At 41.1% G+C, this 20,463-nt stretch overlaps 1 protein-coding gene across 1 annotated transcript in view; it reads right to left on the bottom strand.

The window, feature by feature from the left end:
* TMEM164 (transmembrane protein 164) overlaps positions 1 to 20,463 on the bottom strand; it is a 217,163-nt gene that overhangs the window by 80,032 nt on the left and 116,668 nt on the right. Inside the window, exon 4 of the mRNA XM_053699303.1 lies at positions 9,507 to 9,585. Within this exon, the coding sequence (XP_053555278.1) occupies positions 9,507 to 9,585 (79 nt within the window). The remainder of the gene's footprint in view (positions 1 to 9,506; positions 9,586 to 20,463) is intronic.

The raw sequence follows: 20,463 nt of genomic DNA, 5'->3' as shown, positions 1-20,463 counted from the left end.
AGTAGGAGGTACTTCATATAGAAAGGGCTAAAGTTGCAATGCAAGAAAATGCCTTTCCATCAAGTCGCCACAAGATGGTGACAAAATCTAAGTAAAGAAGATTTTTACTAAAATAAAGTAAAAACAGCTCTTGGGCAAAAAAACACATAGTCTCCATAGCAACAATTAATCATTGCAAAATGAGAATACTACATAACAATAAATATATAAAATAATGTATATTGTAACAAAAACCAGAGACTGTAGAAGAATAATAGAGCAGTATTACATAAATACCCCTACTAATTCATGCATGTAAGTACCGCCAAGAGGTACTCTGTACACATAGACATAAGAATAAAGAACGCAAACTAGTCCCAGCACATATACCCCCTACAAAACACATTAGGAGACCCCTAATACTTAGCCGGCATCCTACTAAAAGGAGGAAATAAGGGCATGGAGCTAAATAAGGGCGCGCAATGCGATCGCCACTAACAGGGGATATGTAAATTCAAGAGCTGATGCTGATCGTCGGCATTGAAATAGGCCACGCCCATGAAAGCGGCCTCTGTCAACTCACTTAAAATAAAAGCGCTATGTTGCCAGTATAACACACACTGAAATAAAAGCCCCTTTGATTTTGTCAGACCTGGAACCTGCGTCTTCGACAGGTACTAAACATATAGAAGAGTGACAAGCCATAGAGCCTGCCTCTAAACGCTATTGCATCCGCCAACAATGGCGGTTCCTAGTAGCCGATAAACATGAAATAATAAAATATGAAATTCAACCCAGAACTCCAGGTTACTAGCTGATTTACACAAATGCGCTTCTAAGTAGTAGAGGATTACTAATACATAGTGGAGAGGGAGAGAAACAAATTTAGCAGGACCTTCATCTGTTATAATGCCCCTTAGGTACAAAAGGACAAAACCGGTGCAAAATCAGGAGCTCAAATTGACTGCGCCATAAACATCCTCCACCTATGCCTCAATGTACAGAGGGATTGGATTATAAAGTCTGTGATAACAGACCATGCAGGGATTGATTGTGGGGATAAAATGTTGCTCTGACACCCAGAACCCACATATACAGCCTGGGTTACCGTATAATTACCGGCAGAGAAAGCGGCAAAATCTCTGACCCCTGTCACCTCCTTCATGGCAGAAGCCAAAAAGCTGTTCGGCCGTAAAATATCCCTAAACAGAGGATTTATAGTTTAAATAAAAAACCCTTTCTGAGGGTAGTTGGTCCAAATAGGTCCCTTCCTACTGTATATAGTCCACAGGAGAAATAAATCGAATAGTGCTGTCACCATCTCACATAAAAGTAAAGCACTTACCTGTGGATCCTGCCGTCCGGCAGGGAATGACATCTAAGGTGTGGCAGAGTCCTTCATGTCTACCAGGGATATGTAGAAAAAGAGAACAGAGTAACCAACTCTGGCTTTCTATAACAGGGGTAGCAATAATGCTAGAAGTAAAGCAAAGACCAACTTGCCACTTCTAACTGCTAAAAGACACCATTACTCCTACGAAAGAGATGGACACAGCTAGACCCCAATCCTTGCTTTCAGGGAAAAGTACCCATTAAAAGGATTAAAAATCTTCAGACACCATCTTCGCACAACCTCCATTGACAGAGGCAAAGAGAATTACTGTGGATTATGGTTAAGGGAAGTTACACTTAACAGCTTTGCTGGTAAGCTCTTTGCCTCCTCCTGCTGGCCAGTAGCTGAATATCCCACTAGTAATTGGAATGACGTTGTGGACTCTCCATGTCATAGGAAAGAAAAAGCTTAATTGATAGGAACATGGTAGGGCCAAAATTACATGTTCTTTTTCATTTCAGTGTGCAATTTTATCACCAACGATCCTGCAGTTCTATGAATTTAAAGGTTTAGTCGGCAGTGCTAAAATTACATTCCCTAACAAATTTGGATCATGTTATTTTTTGCACTGCAATATACATTTTAAGGGACATAAAACCCCAAAAAATGTATTTCATGATTCAGAAAGGGCATACAATTTTAAACAACTTTCCAATTTACTTATATCTAAATTTGCTTTGTTCCCTTGGTATCTTTTGTTGAAAAATATACCTAGGTAGGCTCAGGAGCTGGGAGCTAGCTGATGATTGGTGGCCACACATATATACACCTCTTGTCATTGGCTGAAGTGATCTGCTAGCTCCCAGTAGTGCATTGCTACTGCTTCAATAAATAATACCAAGAGAATAAAACAAAATTGATAGTATAATGGAAAGTTGTTTAAAATGGTATGTTCGGGGGGCGTGTCCGAACCGCGATCAGAGATGGTCGCATTTCCCCAGAGCTTCTTCTGAGATCTCAATAAACCGCCAATTTGAGAAATTCCACAGGTCAATCTCACTTTTTTTCTGTTAACTACAAGTAGTTTTACTATATATTTAGGAAGACTGATCTGTATTTTTGAAGTTGGAGCCGGTGTCGGATAAGAGGCCTAGAACGGCGGCTCGCATATAGGCACCGTTCCCCCCCTCGAGAGATCGAGGGTTACTTGGCTGCAGCTGGGCACATACAAATATTATTAAGGATCTACATCCCACTATCAGCTAAATTGGAAGGACTTTACAAACGGGACTGAACCTGTTGCTATCGGCTCCTTATATAATTAACTACGCCACAACATACTGTCCCTAAAATGGCCGTCAGGGAGGAGGCTGATTATCAGGACATATTTGATAATGAGCATTGGCGTAGAATTGTAGAGCTTTGCTCGCACCTCGTGGATCAAGCCCCACAGGATTCCCTGACAACGCGTTATACCATTGCGACTCTTTCACTTTTGGGCGAGACCAGACAACATGAGGATGAACAAGACAACATCGCCACTTCATCTGATGACTCCCAGCATAACATGGCGGCTATGGAGGCGCTGAACACCACGCAAGTCATTATCTCTGGGGAGAAAGCATTTGCAGTGCTAGTAACACCGGATCTACATACCACAGTGAGTGAACCTCGGCAGATAGCAGAACAATATTCATATGTTGCGGTCCAGCAGGGCTTTGGGGGGGCCCTCTGGAAGCTAAGATTATAGAATACTCACTTTGTGAGCTTGCCGATTCACCCAAGATTCAAGTTACCCACAGTTCTCCACCGGCGATTATTGGGCTGCTAACTGCTTACCTAAACTTCCTGGGTACTACGGGTACCTGGATTCCTACTGTCCTGTTGAGACTTTCATCGTCCTGGGACTCTTACATAATAGGCATACTGCAAGATCACCTTTTTTGGTGGACAAGACATGGAGATAACAGAATTTATGCTTACCTGATAAATTACTTTCTCCAACGGTGTGTCCGGTCCACGGCGTCATCCTTACTTGTGGGATATTCTCTTCCCCAACAGGAAATGGCAAAGAGCCCAGCAAAGCTGGTCACATGATCCCTCCTAGGCTCCGCCTTCCCCAGTCATTCGACCGACGTAAAGGAGGAATATGCATAGGAGAAATCATATGATACCGTGGTGACTGTAGTTAGAGAAAATAATTCATCAGACCTGATTAAAAAACCAGGGCGGGCCGTGGACCGGACACACCGTTGGAGAAAGTAATTTATCAGGTAAGCATAAATTCTGTTTTCTCCAACATAGGTGTGTCCGGTCCACGGCGTCATCCTTACTTGTGGGAACCAATACCAAAGCTTTAGGACACGGATGATGGGAGGGAGCAAATCAGGTCACCTAGATGGAAGGCACCACGGCTTGCAAAACCTTTCTCCCAAAAATAGCCTCCGAAGAAGCAAAAGTATCAAATTTGTAAAATTTGGTAAAAGTGTGCAGTGAAGACCAAGTCGCTGCCTTACATATCTGATCAACAGAAGCCTCGTTCTTGAAGGCCCATGTGGAAGCCACAGCCCTAGTGGAGTGAGCTGTGATTCTTTCAGGAGGCTGCCGTCCGGCAGTCTCATAAGCCAATCGGATGATGCTTTTAAGCCAAAAAGAGAGAGAGGTAGAAGTTGCTTTTTGACCTCTCCTTTTACCAGAATAAACAACAAACAAGGAAGATGTTTGTCTGAAATCCTTTGTAGCTTCTAAATAGAATTTTAGAGCACGAACTACATCCAAATTGTGCAACAAACGTTCCTTCTTTGAAACTGGATTCGGACACAAAGAAGGCACAACTATCTCCTGGTTAATATTTTTGTTAGAAACAACTTTCGGAAGAAAACCAGGTTTAGTACGCAAAACCACCTTATCTGCATGGAACACCAGATAAGGAGGAGAACACTGCAGAGCAGATAATTCTGAAACTCTTCTAGCAGAAGAAATTGCAACCAAAAACAAAACTTTCCAAGATAATAACTTAATATCTACGGAATGTAAGGGTTCAAACGGAACCCCTTGAAGAACTGAAAGAACTAAATTGAGACTCCAAGGAGGAGTCAAAGGTTTGTAAACAGGCTTGATTCTAACCAGAGCCTGAACAAAAGCTTGAACATCTGGCACAGCCGCCAGCTTTTTGTGAAGTAAAACAGATAAAGCAGAAATCTGTCCCTTCAAAGAACTTGCAGATAATCCTTTCTCCAAACCCTCTTGTAGAAAGGATAGAATCTTAGGAATTTTTATCTTGTTCCATGGGAATCCTTTAGATTCGCACCAACAGATATATTTTTTCCATATTTTATGGTAAATTTTTCTGGTTACAGGCTTTCTAGCCTGAATAAGAGTATCAAAGACAGAATCTGAGAACCCACGCTTTGATAAAATCAAGCGTTCAATCTCCAAGCAGTCAGTTGGAGTGAGGCCAGATTCGGATGTTCGAACGGACCTTGAACAAGAAGGTCCCGTCTCAAAGGTAGCTTCCATGGTGGAGCCGATGACATATTCACCAGGTCTGCATACCAAGTTCTGCGTGGCCACGCAGGAGCTATCAAGATCGCCGAAGCCCTCTCCTGATTGATCCTGGCTACCAGCCTGGGAATGAGAGGAAACGGTGGGAATACATAAGCTAGGTTGAAGGTCCAGGGCGCTACTAGTGCATCTACTAGAATCGCCTTGGGATCCCTGGATCTGGACCCGTAGCAAGGAACCTTGAAGTTCTGACGAGACGCCATCAGATCCATGTCTGGAATGCCCCATAATTGAGTTATTTGGGCAAAGATTTCCGGATGGAGTTCCCACTCCCCCGGATGAAATGTCTGACGACTCAGAAAATCCGCTTCCCAATTTTCCACTCCTGGGATGTGGATTGCAGACAAGTGGCAGGAGTGAATCTCCGCCCATTGAATTACTTTGGTCACTTCTTCCATCGCCAGGGAACTCCTTGTTCCCCCCTGATGGTTGATATATGCAACAGTCGTCATGTTGTCTGATTGAAACCTTATGAATTTGGCCTTTGCTAGTTGAGGCCAAGCCTTGAGAGCATTGAATATCGCTCTCAGTTCCAGAAAGTTTATCGGGAGAAGAGATTCTTCCCGAGACCATAGACCCTGAGCTTTCAGGGGTTCCCAGACCGCGCCCCAGCCTACCAGACTGGCGTCGGTCGTGACAATGACCCACTCTGGTCTGCGGAAGCTCATCCCTTGTGACAGGTTGTCCAGGGTCAGCCACCAACGGAGTGAATCTCTGGTCCTCTGATCTACTTGGATCGTTGGAGACAAGTCTGTATAATCCCCATTCCACTGTCTGAGCATGCACAGTTGTAATGGTCTTAGATGAATTTGCGCAAAAGGAACTATGTCCATTGCCGCAACCATCAAACCTATTACTTCCATGCACTGCGCTATGGAAGGAAGAAGAACAGAATGAAGTACTTGACAAGAGCTTAGAAGTTTTGATTTTCTGACCTCTGTCAAAAAAATCTTCATTTCTAAGGAGTCTATTATTGTTCCCAAGAAGGGAACTCTTGTTGACGGGAATAGAGAACTTTTTTCTACGTTCACTTTACACCCGTGAGATCTGAGAAAGGCTAGGACAATGTCCGTATGAGCCTTTGCTTGTGGCAGAGACGACGCTTTAATCAGTATGTCGTCCAAGTAAGGTACTACTGCAATGCCCCTTGGCCTTAGCACCGCTAGAAGGGACCCTAGTACCTTTGTGAAAATTCTTGGAGCAGTGGCTAATCCGAATGGAAGTGCCACAAACTGGTAATGCTTGTCCAGAAAGGCGAACCTTAGGAACCGATGATGTTCCTTGTGGATAGGAATATGTAGATACGCATCCTTTAAATCCACCGTGGTCATGAATTGACCTTCCTGGATGGTAGGAAGAATTGTCCGAATGGTTTCCATTTTGAACGATGGAACCCTGAGAAATTTGTTTAGGATCTTGAGATCCAAAATTGGCCTGAATGTTCCCTCTTTTTTGGGAACTATGAACAGATTGGAGTAAAACCCCATCCCTTGTTCTCCTAATGGAACAGGATGAATCGCTCCCTTTTTTAACAGGTCTTCTACACAATGTAAGAATGCCTGTCTTTTTATTTGGTCTGAAGACAATTGAGACCTGTGGAACCTTCCCCTTGGGGGTAGTTCCTTGAATTCCAGGAGATAACCTTGAGAAACTATTTCTAGCGCCCAAGGATCCTGAACATCTCTTGCCCAAGCCTGAGCGAAGAGAGAGAGTCTGCCCCCCACCAGATCCGGTCCCGGATCGGGGGCCAACATCTCATGCTGTCTTAGTAGCGGTAGCAGGCTTCTTGGCCTGCTTACCTTTGTTCCAGCCTTGCATCGGTCTCCAGGCTGGCTTGGTTTGAGAAGAATTACCCTCTTGCTTAGAGGATGTAGAATTTGAGGCTGGTCCGTTTCTGCGAAAGGGACGAAAATTTGGTTTATTTTTAGCCTTAAAAGACCTATCCTGAGGAAGGGCGTGGCCCTTTCCCCCAGTGATGTCTGAAATAATCTATTTCAAGTCAGGGCCAAACAGCGTTTTCCCCTTGAAAGGGATGTTAAGCAATTTGTTCTTGGAGGACACATCCGCTGACCAAGACTTTAGCCAAAGCGCTCTGCGCGCCACAATAGCAAAACCTGAATTTTTCGCCGCTAATCTAGCTAATTGCAAAGTGGCGTCTAAGGTAAAAGAGTTAGCCAATTTAAGTGCTTGAACTCTGTCCATAACCTTCACTTTAAATTTTAAACTGAACACACTTTATTACTGAATATGTGAAAAAGTATGAAGGAATTGTTTCACCACAGTGTCTTAAAGCCTTAAAAGTATTGCACACCAAATTTGAAAGCTTTAACTCTTAAAATAACGGAACCAGAGCCGTTTTTACATTTAACCCCTATACAGTCCCTGGTATCTGCTTTGCTGAGACCCAACCAAGCCCAGAGGGGAATACGATACCAAATGACGCCTTCAATAAGCTTTTTCAGTGGATCTGAGCTCCTCACACATGCATCTGCATGCCTTGCTTCTCAAAAACAACTGCGCATTAGTGGCGCGAAAATGAGGCTCTGCCTATGACTAGAAAAGGCCCCCAGTGAAAAAGGTGTCCAATACAGTGCCTGCCGTTTTTTTAACACAATTCCCAAGATTAAAATAACTCTTCAAAGTTATAAACCATTAAATATGCTTATAAAGTAATCGTTTTAGCCCAGAAAAATGTCTACCAGTCTTTAAAGCCCTTGTGAAGCCCTTTATTCTTATATTTAAAACTAAGAAAATGGCTTACCGGATCCCATAGGGAAAATGACAGCTTCCAGCATTACCAAGTCTTGTTAGAAATGTGTCATACCTCAAGCAGCAAAGTCTGCCCACTGTTTCCCCCAACTGAAGTTACTTCATCTCAACAGTCCTGTGTGGAAACAGCCATCGATTTTAGTAACGGTTGCTAAAATCATCTTCCTCTTACAAACAGAAATCTTCATCTCTTTTCTGTTTCAGAGTAAATAGTACATACCAGCACTATTTTAAAATAACAAACTCTTGATTGAAGAATAAAACTACATTTAAACACCAAAAAACTCTAAGCCATCTCCGTGGAGATGTTGCCTGTGCAACGGCAAAGAGAATGACTGGGGAAGGCGGAGCCTAGGAGGGATCATGTGACCAGCTTTGCTGGGCTCTTTGCCATTTCCTGTTGGGGAAGAAAATATCCCACAAGTAAGGATGACGCCGTGGACCGGACACACCTATGTTGGAGAAAAAGGAACTTCGGAATTAAGCTGTCGATAAACAGTAGCTGAATTTACATTATGTTAATAAGTTGTTGCTCTTCTCTTTAGGTTATCAATATAAGCTTGTTGGTGAATGTTTTCATATTTTTTATTATATATTGTCTTGTAACAGATCGTGTTCCCTGCCTACTGGACGCTTATTAGTTATTAATTTGGTCCATTATAATCCGAATCAGGTATACTCCAAGCTATATACAGGATAAACACTGAAGGATTCCTCCCCAAGGTATAGAGTACAGTCCTGCCATTGTGCTGAAATGTATTAGATGTTTTGTTATAATCAAAACTAGAATCATATTTACTAACTTGTAAGGGTAGACAGTATTGTATGTTTATTTCATGGATTGGAGACTATAGTGCATAAGTACTGGACTAAACAACATGTCAAGGGCAAATTAAATATACTGACTAAGGGATCGCAGTTAGGTACATGTATATAGAAGCATAGAGCAACCTGTTATATGATAACTCTATATCAGAATTGAATAAGTGATGTATCTTTTAAGGATGTATCTTTTAAGGAGCATAAATTACTGTCTCTGGATCTTGCGTCTTGCGGCCGGAGCTGCTGTGAAAGAGACAGGCCTTATACCATATGAGGGATGCAGCTCTGTGCCTGGTTGCATATAGTTGCTACTTATGTGGAACCATATCTTTACATTACATTAGGCATGTTGCAAAACAAAAGATCTTAAAATTTGCCCCTTATACTTTGATTGTTTCCTGACAAGATGTCCCAAATATCCGAAATATGTACTCCATGTACTCCAGAGGGCTAGGTACCATAGCTGTCTTATAAATATTCTCCAATGCTGTCATACCAACTTTCCACTAGTAAATATGTCCATAATTTGAGAATTATAAGATATACTGAAGTTGCATTGATATTTTTCAACCTAGCATTTAATACACTTTTTAGAACAATGCATTTTTGTTTTTCATGAAAAGCAAAAAGGAGGTCCTTCATTTGGGGTCCAAGAGAGGCCCCCTCATATTCATGTTTACCTACTACATATTCTGTTTACCGCAATTTTATGAGTGACCTCTTAAATCATTCAGTGGGTATATAGTTTGAGTGGCAAATATTGTTTGTATTGAAAGGGTAATTTGTCATTTAGCTATACAGTGTATTTAACTGACTTGTTTTGGTAGCCTACTCTGTAATTTTTTTTTTCCTCTTTATATTGTGTATTGACAACTACTATTTGTTTGCCTTGAAAAGAACCTCAATAAAAATATTAAAAAAAATAAAATAAAAAATAAAAAGGTATGTTCTATATGAATCATAATAGAAAGTTTCATGTCCCATTAACTCTCCAGCTATCTAACTCACCACCTAATAATAGTTATAATGCAGGCCATACCTCCTTTGCGGAGCAGGTAGATTGGGACCACATATAGCAAAATATGTTGGATGTAATAGACTTCAACCTCAAAAGGAAGCTGTGAAGAAAAAAAAAAAAAAAGTATTAGTAGCAACTTCCTGTGACAGAAACACAACACATTGCAGGTTTTGTTTATAGAGCCTCAAACACGTATGGTTACAGAACAGTTCCAACTCTTCATAAGGGAAATACAAACAGTGACTCAGCAGAAGGACCTGTTTTACACATAATAAAGAGAACAACGACTGGAAAATAAACACACAAATGAGAGAGAATATGGTGACAGCGATGAAGTTAATGTGGAAAGACTTTAAAAAGACAGTGAAAGTGCAGATGGAGAAGAGGGATACAGATAATAAGTGTGGTTAAAGGGTCATTGTACACTAGATTGATTTTTCTTTGCATAAATATTTTGTAGATGATCCATTTATACAGCCCATACAGTTTTTTTTTATTTATAACAATGTAAAGTTTTGCTTATTTTTAAATAACATTGTGCTGATTTTCAGACTCCAGTCCTAACCAAGCCCCAAAGTTCAGGATGTATGTGTAAATGGTCTTTTCATATGCAGGTGAGGGGGGTCTGCTCTTTTTGCTTTCCAGCCCCTTTCAGTGGGTGTACCAGTCTAACCGCATCAACAGAGCTAAACTGGCAGCTTTAAAATGGACATGACACTCAATTTTTTTCTTTTATTATTTAGAAAGAGCATGGCCTTTTACACAACTGTCCAATTTACTTCTATTATCTATTTTGTTTAATTCTCTTGCTAGCATTTGTTGAAAATAATATTTAAATAGGCTCAGTAGCTGCTGATTGGTGGCTGCACATAGATGCATTGTGCGATTGGCTCATCCAGTGCATTGCTATTTTTTCAACAAAGGATATTTAAATAATGAAGCAAATTAGATCATAGAAGTAAATTGGAAAGTTGGTTAAAATTGTATTCGCTTTCTGAATCATAAATGAAAATGTTTGGTTTTCATGTCCCTTCAAGTAAGTTTTTAAAAGGTTTTATACTGGATTTTTAGATCAGTATTTGTGCATATTTTTCTATATAGTAGCATCTATTACATACAGTTATATGAAAACTGGTGTATACTCTCCCTTTAAGTAAAAAGGCAGCTATAGGAAAGAAAAGATACATACAAAAAATAAAAAAGTCAAATATACTGTATATATATCAGTGTCTTCCATAGAAGATGTTGCCAGCCAGGTAGCATTATGAAGTAGCCATGTGACAGTGGGGGGTAGTGTAATGCTTTGCAATATTAAAACATTTTCTGTTATATACAGTATATATGTTACTGCAGCTATCCAAAGCACAGATTCATTTCATAATTTACCATACATCGATTTAAATATAATTTGTGCAACAAACATTGAAGAAGAAAAAAAGTAATATTAGCTCATTTAGCTAAAAGGGTCAAAGTACTTTAAACTTTTATCCCCTTTAATGTGTTCCTAATTGGTCAATTTGACTTGTGTATTTAAATGTTTGCACATAGTTCCTTTACCTTGTTATTTGAAATAGCTGATTTTGCCTGTACAAAACACAACTTACACAATAACAAAATGTATTCTCTGTAGAACAGATATGTAAACAAGAGGCAATAGCATCTCCCAGTGGGTGGTAGGAGAGACAGATATGTTTGTATCTCAAATAGCTGGTTGTGCCCAGCCATAATTAGTATTTCAATACCTGTAATTTAACATAGATAACATAGGCTAAGCCCATTTTATGGGGATGTCTGTGAGAACAACAGGAGATGGTTTTAATGAGCAAAACCAGTCATTGGGAACACATTAACAGGAAACCAACTTTATATGACAGTGTCCCTTTAATATTGTCTTAAAGGACCAGTCAACACAGTAGATTTGCATAATCAACAAATGCAAGATAACAAGACAATGCAATAGCACTTAGTATGAACTTCAAATGAGTAGTAGATTTTTTTTTCTGACAACTTTAAAAGTTATGTCTTTTTCCACTCCCCCTGTACCATGTGACAGCCATCAGCCAATCACAAATGCATACACGTACCATGTGACAGCCGTCAGCCATTCACAAATGCATACACACTTATTCTTGTACATGCTCAGTAGGAGCTGGTGACGCAAAAAGTTTAAATATAAAAAGACTGCACATTTTGTTAATGGAAGTAAATTGGAAAGTTGTTTAAAATAGCATGCTCTATCTGAATAATGAAAGTTTAATTTTGATTGAGTGTCCCTTTAAGTATTAATCAGGTAGTCAAAATCAAAATCAGCTGGGAGAACAATGCGACAGTTCTGTAACTGTGTACCTCTCTCACTTTCCATGGCACCCTAAAAGAGTGTGGCTATGACTTACTCTTTCCTGTGTGCCTGTTGCCATTGCAGAGCTAATACAGAAGTAGCTTACATGACTGTACATTTGAAGGCAATGCAAAGTCATGATGGCATTTATAACTTTAGAGCTTTCAAACTAAACCTCAGACCCTTACGCTTCCCAGAAAAAAACAACAAATAAAGAAGAAGACTGACGAAAATCCGTAGTCGCCTTCAAAAAATATCTCAATGCCCGAACTACATCAAGGTTGTGCAACAAACTTATGAGAAGAAGGATTAGGAAACAAAGAAAGAACAACAATGTATTGATTAATATTCTTAACTGAAGCAACCTTGGAAAGGAAACCTAGAACAGTACGCAGTACTACCTTATCAGAATGAAAATGAAGAAAAGAGCTTCACATCACAACGCTGAAAACTTCAAAACTCTTCTAGCCGAAGAGATATCAACCAAAAACAGAACCTTCCAGGATAACAACTTAATATCCAAAGAAAGCCTAGGCTCGAACAGAGCCTGATGGAAAACTCTAAGAACGAAATTAAAACTCCAAGGAGGCGTCACAAACTTAAACATAGGCCGGATTCTAACCAAGCCCTGACAAAAAGACTGAACGTCTGGCACATCAGCCAAACATTTGTGTAACAAATAAAAAAAAACCTGAAATATGACCCTTGAGGGTACTATCAGATAAACTCTTCTCCAGACCCTCCTGGAGAAAAGACAAAATCCTAGGAATCCTAACTACTCCGAGAGTAGCCTCTGGATTCACACCAATACAGATATCTACACCATATATTATAATAGATCTTTCTAATCACAGGCTTACACGCCTGAATCATAGACTTAATAACCGACTCCGTAACTCCACGCTTAGATAGAAATAAGCGTTCAATCTCCAAGCAGACAGCTTCATAGAAAACGAGATTTGGATAAAAGTAAGGTCCTAGAAGAAAAAAAGGACCTTCCTCAGGAGAAGTCTCCAAGGTGAAAGAAGACATCTCCACTAAGTCCTCATAACAGATCCTGCGAGACCACGCTGGGGCAAGGAGGATCACTGATGCCCTATCCTGTTTGATTCGAGCAATGGACCGTGGAAGGAGAACGAACAGAGGAAAAAGGTATGCTAGCCTGAAATTCCAAGGAACTGCTAGAGCATCTATCAGTACAGCCTGAGGATCCCTTGACCTCGACCTGAACCTCGGGAGCATGGTATTCTGACGGGATGCCATGAGATCCAGCTCCATCTGACCCCATTTGAGAATCAAGTTGGAAAACACCTCCGGATGGAGTACCTACTCCCCTGGGTGAAAAAACGGTCTGCTCAGAAAATCTGCATCCCAATTGTCCACCCCTGGAATGTGGATCGCAGACCAACAGTAGTTGTGATTCTCCGCCCACTGCATAATCTCGACTACCTCTGTCAAAGCCAGGAAACTCAGAGTTCCTCCCTGAAGATTGATGTAGACCACTGACGTAATAAAACCTGATAAATTGGGCTGAAGCTAACTGAGGCCAAGCCACAAGAGCATTGAAGATTACTCTTAGCTCTAGAATATTTTTGGGAAGAACAGATTCCTCCCAGATCCACAGAACCTGAGCCTTCAGCGACACCCAGACAGCTCCCCAACCCAGCAGACTGGCATCTGAGGACACAATCACCGAGGCAGACCTGCAAAAACAGGATCCCCGAGAGAAAAGTCCTGAGACAACTACCATGGAAGAGAATCTCTTGCAGGCTGAGCTATAACAATCGATGGAGCCAGATCCGCATAATCCCCATTTCACTGCCTCAGCATACATAACTGCAGAGGACTGAGATGGAGCCAGGCAAACGGAATGATGACCATGGCTTCTACCATCAGACCGATCACCTCCATACATTGAGCCACTGATGGCCGAGGAGAAGACTGAAGAGCCAGACAAGAGACGAAGATCCTAGATTACTGACCTCTGTCAGAAATATTTTCATTGATAGGGAATCTATTATGGTACACTAAAATATCTAATTATCTATTAGGAACACTACCCTTATAGCAGAAATTAAGGAACCTGTTCCCAAATTCACCTTCCATCCGTGAAAAATGCAGAAAGGATAACAACATCTCCGTATGGCAGTTTGCTTGCTGAAAGGACGGCGCCTGAACCAGAATGTTGTCCAAATAAGGCGCCATTGCAATGTCCCACAACCAGAGCACCGCCAACAGGGATCCCAGGACCTTTGAAAAAATTCTGGGAGCTGTGGCAAGGCCGAATGAAAGAGTTTGTCTAAAAATGCGAACCTCAGAAACTTGAGATGATCCCTGGATGGGAACATGCAGGAAAACCTTAAATTAACTGTTGTTCTGAAATGACCATCTAGAACCAAAGTAAGAATGGAACGAATAGATTCCATCTTGAAAGATGGTACACTGAGGAACCTGTTTCAACCTTTGAGGTAAAAAATTGATCTGAAAAGTCCCTCTCTTTTGGGAACCACAAACAGATCGGAAAATAATCCCAGACCCTGTTCCTGTCTTGGAACAGGAACTAACACTCCTAGGTCGGAAGGATCCTGGACACAGAGAAATAACGCCTCTCAGTTTATCTGAATATTGAAAGCAGAAACCTGCCCCTGGAAGCAAAGGCTTAGAACTCTAAATTCTATCCCTGGGACACAAAGTATCCGCAGACCAGAATTCCAACCATAAGGCTCTGCGAGTCAGTACAGGAAAACCAGAAATCTTTGCTCCTAAATAAATAACTTGTAAGGAAGCATCCTAATAAAAAAATTGGCCAACCTATATCTCCTCAAGGGTTGTAACAGTCAGAATAGACTCAACCAATGCATCAAACCAGTATGCCGCCGCACTGTTGACAATAGCAATACATACCGCAGGCTGCCCTTGCAAACCCTGGTGGACATGCATCTTTTTAAGTAACCCTTCTAACTTCTTATCCATAGGATCCTCAAAAGAACAGTTATCCTCCTCTATGGGAATAGAGGGTCCTTTAGCCAAAGTGAGAATAGCTCCTTCCGCCTTGGGAATTGACTGCCAAGACTCCTTGATAAAGCAAGCAACAGGAAACATCTCCTTAAAGATTGGGGATGGATGGAGAAAAAAGGGGATAGCAAGTCACTCCCATTCCAGAGCAATAATCACTGTAGCCCAGTCTGGAACCGGAAAAACCTCCACCAAGGAAAGAACGTCAAAGTATTTATTTAATTTACTAGACTACTTAGGGTTGACTAGGACAGTCATGTCGTAATCGTCCAAGGTGGCCAAAACCTCTCTAAGAAAAAATCGGAGCTGTTCTAGCTTAAACCTGAAGAATACAACTTCAGCATCAGAAGAAGGAATTACATTGTCAGAGACTGAGACTCACCCTCAGATGCTTCCAAATTTGGACTAGTACCAACAGCGACAGAAAACATACTCAATGATTCTATAGATTTCCTCTTGCGCTTTCCACATTAGAGACAAAACACAATCCACATGTACATTATGCAGGGCCTCTTGATACATCTCATACTAAATGTGCAACAAAATAAACTCAACTGCTTTATTTAAGTTATAAAATAACACCAAAAAACGTTACTGTCACTTTAAAATCTAAAAGAAAAATATTTTTCCACTTTGTTTTTCTTTATTACAGTTTAGAATAACCCCAGACAGTCTCCACACCTCAGCACTCCTTGCTGAGGTGCCTACCTGTCCTCCTTAAAACCAGATAAAAGCCTGTGATCCAGACTGCAAACTAGCTGCTCAGAGCGGCTACGCAATAAAAGATGCAGCAACAAATTCCCTCCAGACCGGAACAAACAAACACTCCTGAAAGGCGCGCAATACTAAGAGCCGCTTCAGAAACCCCCCTCTTTCTATTCGTGGGCGTGCCTTACTAGAAAGGAAACCAGCCGCCATTACCAGCAAGCTAGATCCAACGCAGTTAGCCAGCAAACACACTAACTCTGCCCCACAAAGTCCGGAATCAACCCGGAGCAAACAAACCCAAACTGAGCTTTAAAACCAATGACCACAAAAGAAAAAAAAAAGTGTACAGCAGCTGCCACAAAGTCCGGAAGTAAACTGGAACAATATGCTAAATCTGAGCCTTCATAGCCGATGTTCATGTAAAAATAAAACAAACAAACACACTGCATCTGTCCCACAAGTCCGGAATTAAACCGGAACAAATAAGTAAATCTGAGCCTCTCCCAAAAACATTGTACTTCCCCAGTGCCTGCTGCACACGTTGCCTACTAAAATCCTATTAACCCCAAATAGGAATAGAAGAATTTAACGTCCCAATACTTAACTGATAAAGTGCCATATTTCCTAAGAAAATAAAACTAGGCACTTAACTGAAATCAATCTGCCCGGCAGCAAGGCAGCTCACATGGTATGAGAGGTCCTCTCCCTCACATGGACCCGTGGGAAAATAGGAAAGACTGAATAAACCTAAGCAGACTTTCAGGAAAGGGCAGCAACAACAGTTTGGGAGGCGCAGTGAGGATTATACCCCACAAGTTCCCAATGCTTAAAAGCCACCACTGCTCTACTGAAGAGACTAACATGGATTACGGCTAAACCCCAAAGAAAATCAAAGCAAACTTGCTCTGCTTAAAAAAATTAACTCTTGATTGAAGAATCAGACACCTAACTTTACCACTTCCTTGCAACTACAAGCAAAGAGAATGACTGGGGGTTGTGGGTAAGGGGAGTGGTATTTAACAGCTTTGCTGTGGTGCTCTTTGCCTCCTCCTGCTGGTCAAGAGTGATATTCCCAATAGTAATTATGATGATCCGTGGACTCACCGTGTCATTAGAAAGGGCACTATACACAAGAATCTATCATATAAATTAAAGATCTAATATTTAACGTGTAAATAATGCTGTGCAAAAGAAAAGGTTATGTTAAATGGACATTATACTGTAAATTAGTTTTTCCTTTAATGTGTTTCCAATGACTTGTTATACCAGCTGCAGATTATAAAATGTATGAGAAATTGCTCCTTTGGGTTTAGTATTGTATATAAAATAGCTGGTTTTGTTATTTGACACCACAACCCATTAAAATGGGTTGAGCTAGCAGGGAAATCGGATGTGCTTCTTTTAATCTGTTTTTGTACACACACATGCTTTGTTATCGGTATCTCTGTCTGTCTACCGAATCTCACTACTTGGAGAGAACAAATGGAAATTAACATTTCATCACTTTATCTCTCCTACCTCCCAGTGTGAGTGCAATTTCTTCTGCTGACTATCTTTAGTTAGCTTTCTATAGCCAATACCTAAAGGGACAGTCTACACCTTAGTCATCTTAAAGTCTTACCTTAGATTAAGCTGCAAATAGCTTCCTGCACCCCTTTCTATATCATTCAACAAGAACAGTAAAAAAGTTTTTAAAAAGAATATCTTTCCTGGCCACCAAACTCCGCCCACTAATGGCGTCACTATCTGAGCTGCATCGGGACGCTCTGCTGAATAGCATTGACAGGCTGCTAAATCTACAATTTAGGGTAAACTGTCCCTTTAAATAGTGTAAACAGATACTAAAACGAACAGGAAGTTTATGTATGTGCAGAGTACTGAACAAAAAAAAAAAAAAAACAACATTCTTACCTTATAAATTCTTTTCTTTCTTGGTAGTGAGAGTCCACAAAATCCACTTCTTACTAGTGGGAAATCAACACCTGACCACCAGGAGGAGGCAAAGACACCCCTACCAGAGCATTCAAGTATACCTCCCACTAGATCATGTTCAGAGGATAGGGAAAGTAATAGAGATAAAAGGGGTAAGAGGTGCAAATTGGAACTGCCGCCCATCTAAATACATAGGATGGGTTTGTGGATTTTTACTACCAAGAAAGAAAATAGTTTATCAGGTAAGAATAAATTATGGTTTTCTTTCTACTGGTAGTGAGTCCACAAGGTCCAGTGCAATCTTACAAGTGGCAAACAATACCCAAGCTGTGGAGTCCACCAAAAAATGGGTAAAACCCTACGAGCAGAAGAAATCGCAAGCAAAAAACCCCCCAAAAACATTTAAGACAAGACTAAGACTCCATGGAAGAGCAAAGGTTTGAACATCAGGCAACTGTGCCAACGTCTTATGTAACAGAACAGATAGGGCCAAAATTTGACTCAGTAGAACTAGATGAGAGACCTTATTGAGTCTCTTCTGAAGAAACTGAAGAATACACGGAACTCTAACCTTGTGCCAGGGAAAACCAAGTTCTGCACACCACGACAAATAAACCCTCCAAACCTTACAATAAATGTGTCTGGTAACAGGCTTACGTGCCTGGATCAGTGTCAATGACCGACTCGGAGAAGCCTCTCTGAGACAAAATTAACCATTAAATCTCCATGCAGTCAGCCTCAGAGAATCTAGGTTTTGATACAAGAACAGAACCGGATGATTATTGCATATACCCTCTCCTGCTTGATCCTCACTATTGCTCAAGGAAGCAGAACTATTGGGAGAAACAGGTAAACCAGATGGTAATCCCAAGGAACCACCAGGGTTCCCTTGAACGAGATCCATATCTCGGAAGCTTGAGTCGAGATGCCATCAGACCTATCACTGGACGACCCACTGAAGGACAATCTGATCGAAAATCTAATGATTGAGAGACTGAGAGCCGAAACTGTCCTGCGGCGGGAAAACCGTCTTTAGCCACTTAATTACCACGGGACAGATTAAATATTGCACTGTTTTAGCAAGCTAGTTTGCGCTGCCTTTACGATCCCCAGGACTCGTAATTGCACACAGAGCATCAGTCCATCACACACACACAGCACCCTATTCGGGAGAAGGCACTAGCCCAATTTAAAGGGACGCTGAACCCAAATTTTTTCTTTCGTGATTCAGATAGAGAATGCAATTTTTAGCAACTTTCTAATTTACTCCTATTATCAAATTTTCTTAATTCTCTTACTATCTTTATTTAAAAAAGAAGGCTATGCTAAGGAGCCAGCAATTTTTTGGTTCAGAACCATGGACAGTACTTGTTTATTGGTGCTGTCCAATCAGCAAGGAAAACCCAGGTTGTTCACCAAAAATGGGCTGGCATCTAAACTTACATTCTTGCTTTTCAAATAAACATACCAAGAGAATGAAGAAAATTTGATAATAGGAGTAAATTAGAAAGTTGCTTAAAATTGCATGCTCTATCTGAATCACGAAAGAAAAAAAATTTGGGTTCAATGTACCTTTAAGCTGTAGTCAGACGCACGCTGCATGCCTTTTGAAGCGACACACAGTCTGAAATCAGGGTAAGAACAGAAAGGGAACGGAGCGCGCGCCAAAACTGTCCTGCGGCGGGAAAAACATTCTGTACCACTTAATTGCCCCAGGACAGATTAAATATTGCGCTGTTTTAGCAAGCAAGTCTGCGCTGCCTTTACGATCTCCAGGACTCGCTGTAATTGCACACAAAGCACCAGTCCATCACACACACACACAGCGCCCTATTCGGGAGAAGGCACTAGCCCAGAACCCTTTGGACACAATCCCTATGATTAAGCCGCTCAAAGTAGCGCTGATATTACAACACACATACTAAGCTCTATTAGGTAGGAGGCACTAGCCAGAGGATCGTCAGCTTTGTCCGGTGCCTGATGAGTGTGGGTATCGGCCGACGTGGAACTTTTCTTCTGCCTTGGGTTGCAGGGGGACCGTTGTAGGAGACGGAACTAGGAGTAAAGAGTGTCTCCGGAACTTGTTCCTCATTTCTGGTGACGTCAACGGGGCTGCCGATGCGCTGACCGAGAGGAGCCGACATCGTGGAAGAGTTGTTTTATCACATCCCGCTGGGCTCCCGTTTCATGGTCTGACTTGCAGACGACGGCCCGTCAACTTTAAGGACACTACTTTTACTCCGCTACCCCCTACCGGTAAGGTACTTTTTGAATACAGAGTGACCTGTTATACGGACATTTTCGTTTCTGAAGGCATAGTGGTATCATATAGACTGTCCTGCATTTGCATACTAATTGTTCCTGGTTTAAATTGGTGGGGGCAATTTTGAAGTGGTTTGTCAGGATTTTTCTGTGTGTTTGGATTCTCACAAATCCCAATCAATCCCTACTGCCTTTCTCCACTCAACTGACCCACTTTTTTCCAGGGTTAAGAGACAGCGCCACACAATATATATTATATATTATATCTCTATATATTGTTTTTTTTTTTAGGGTCTGTATATATATATATATTTCTCAGTCCCTTTGTGAGCATTTATATTTAACATGGAAAGTGTTAAACCTTTTTCCCTAAGAGCAATTGCTGATTTGGACAGATCCAGGCCTACTTTGGATGAGTTATTTTCTTGCAAATCAAGGAGAGTTACTATCACAGATGTTTTTTGTAAACTAGAGGATCTCCTTATTAAGGAACATAAAATCTGGTGGGATATCAATCTCATGGAAATACCTAAGCTTGGATATGATCCCCAGGGGTTTGAGGATTGTCAAATTTCCTACATTTATGGTTACTGACAAGGTCTTTATAGAAAGATGGAATTCTGTATTAACGGACTGCTCAATTAGATTAATGAACATGCTCATCTTATATAAAAAGGAGCAATTAGAGCATATCCGGGGTGAAATTACTACACTTCAAGAAGA

This window comes from Bombina bombina, chromosome 1 (assembly GCF_027579735.1).
Source record: "Bombina bombina isolate aBomBom1 chromosome 1, aBomBom1.pri, whole genome shotgun sequence".
In the NCBI taxonomy this organism is placed as follows: domain Eukaryota; kingdom Metazoa; phylum Chordata; class Amphibia; order Anura; family Bombinatoridae; genus Bombina; species Bombina bombina.
This window is presented reverse-complemented; position numbering and strand designations above follow the sequence as displayed.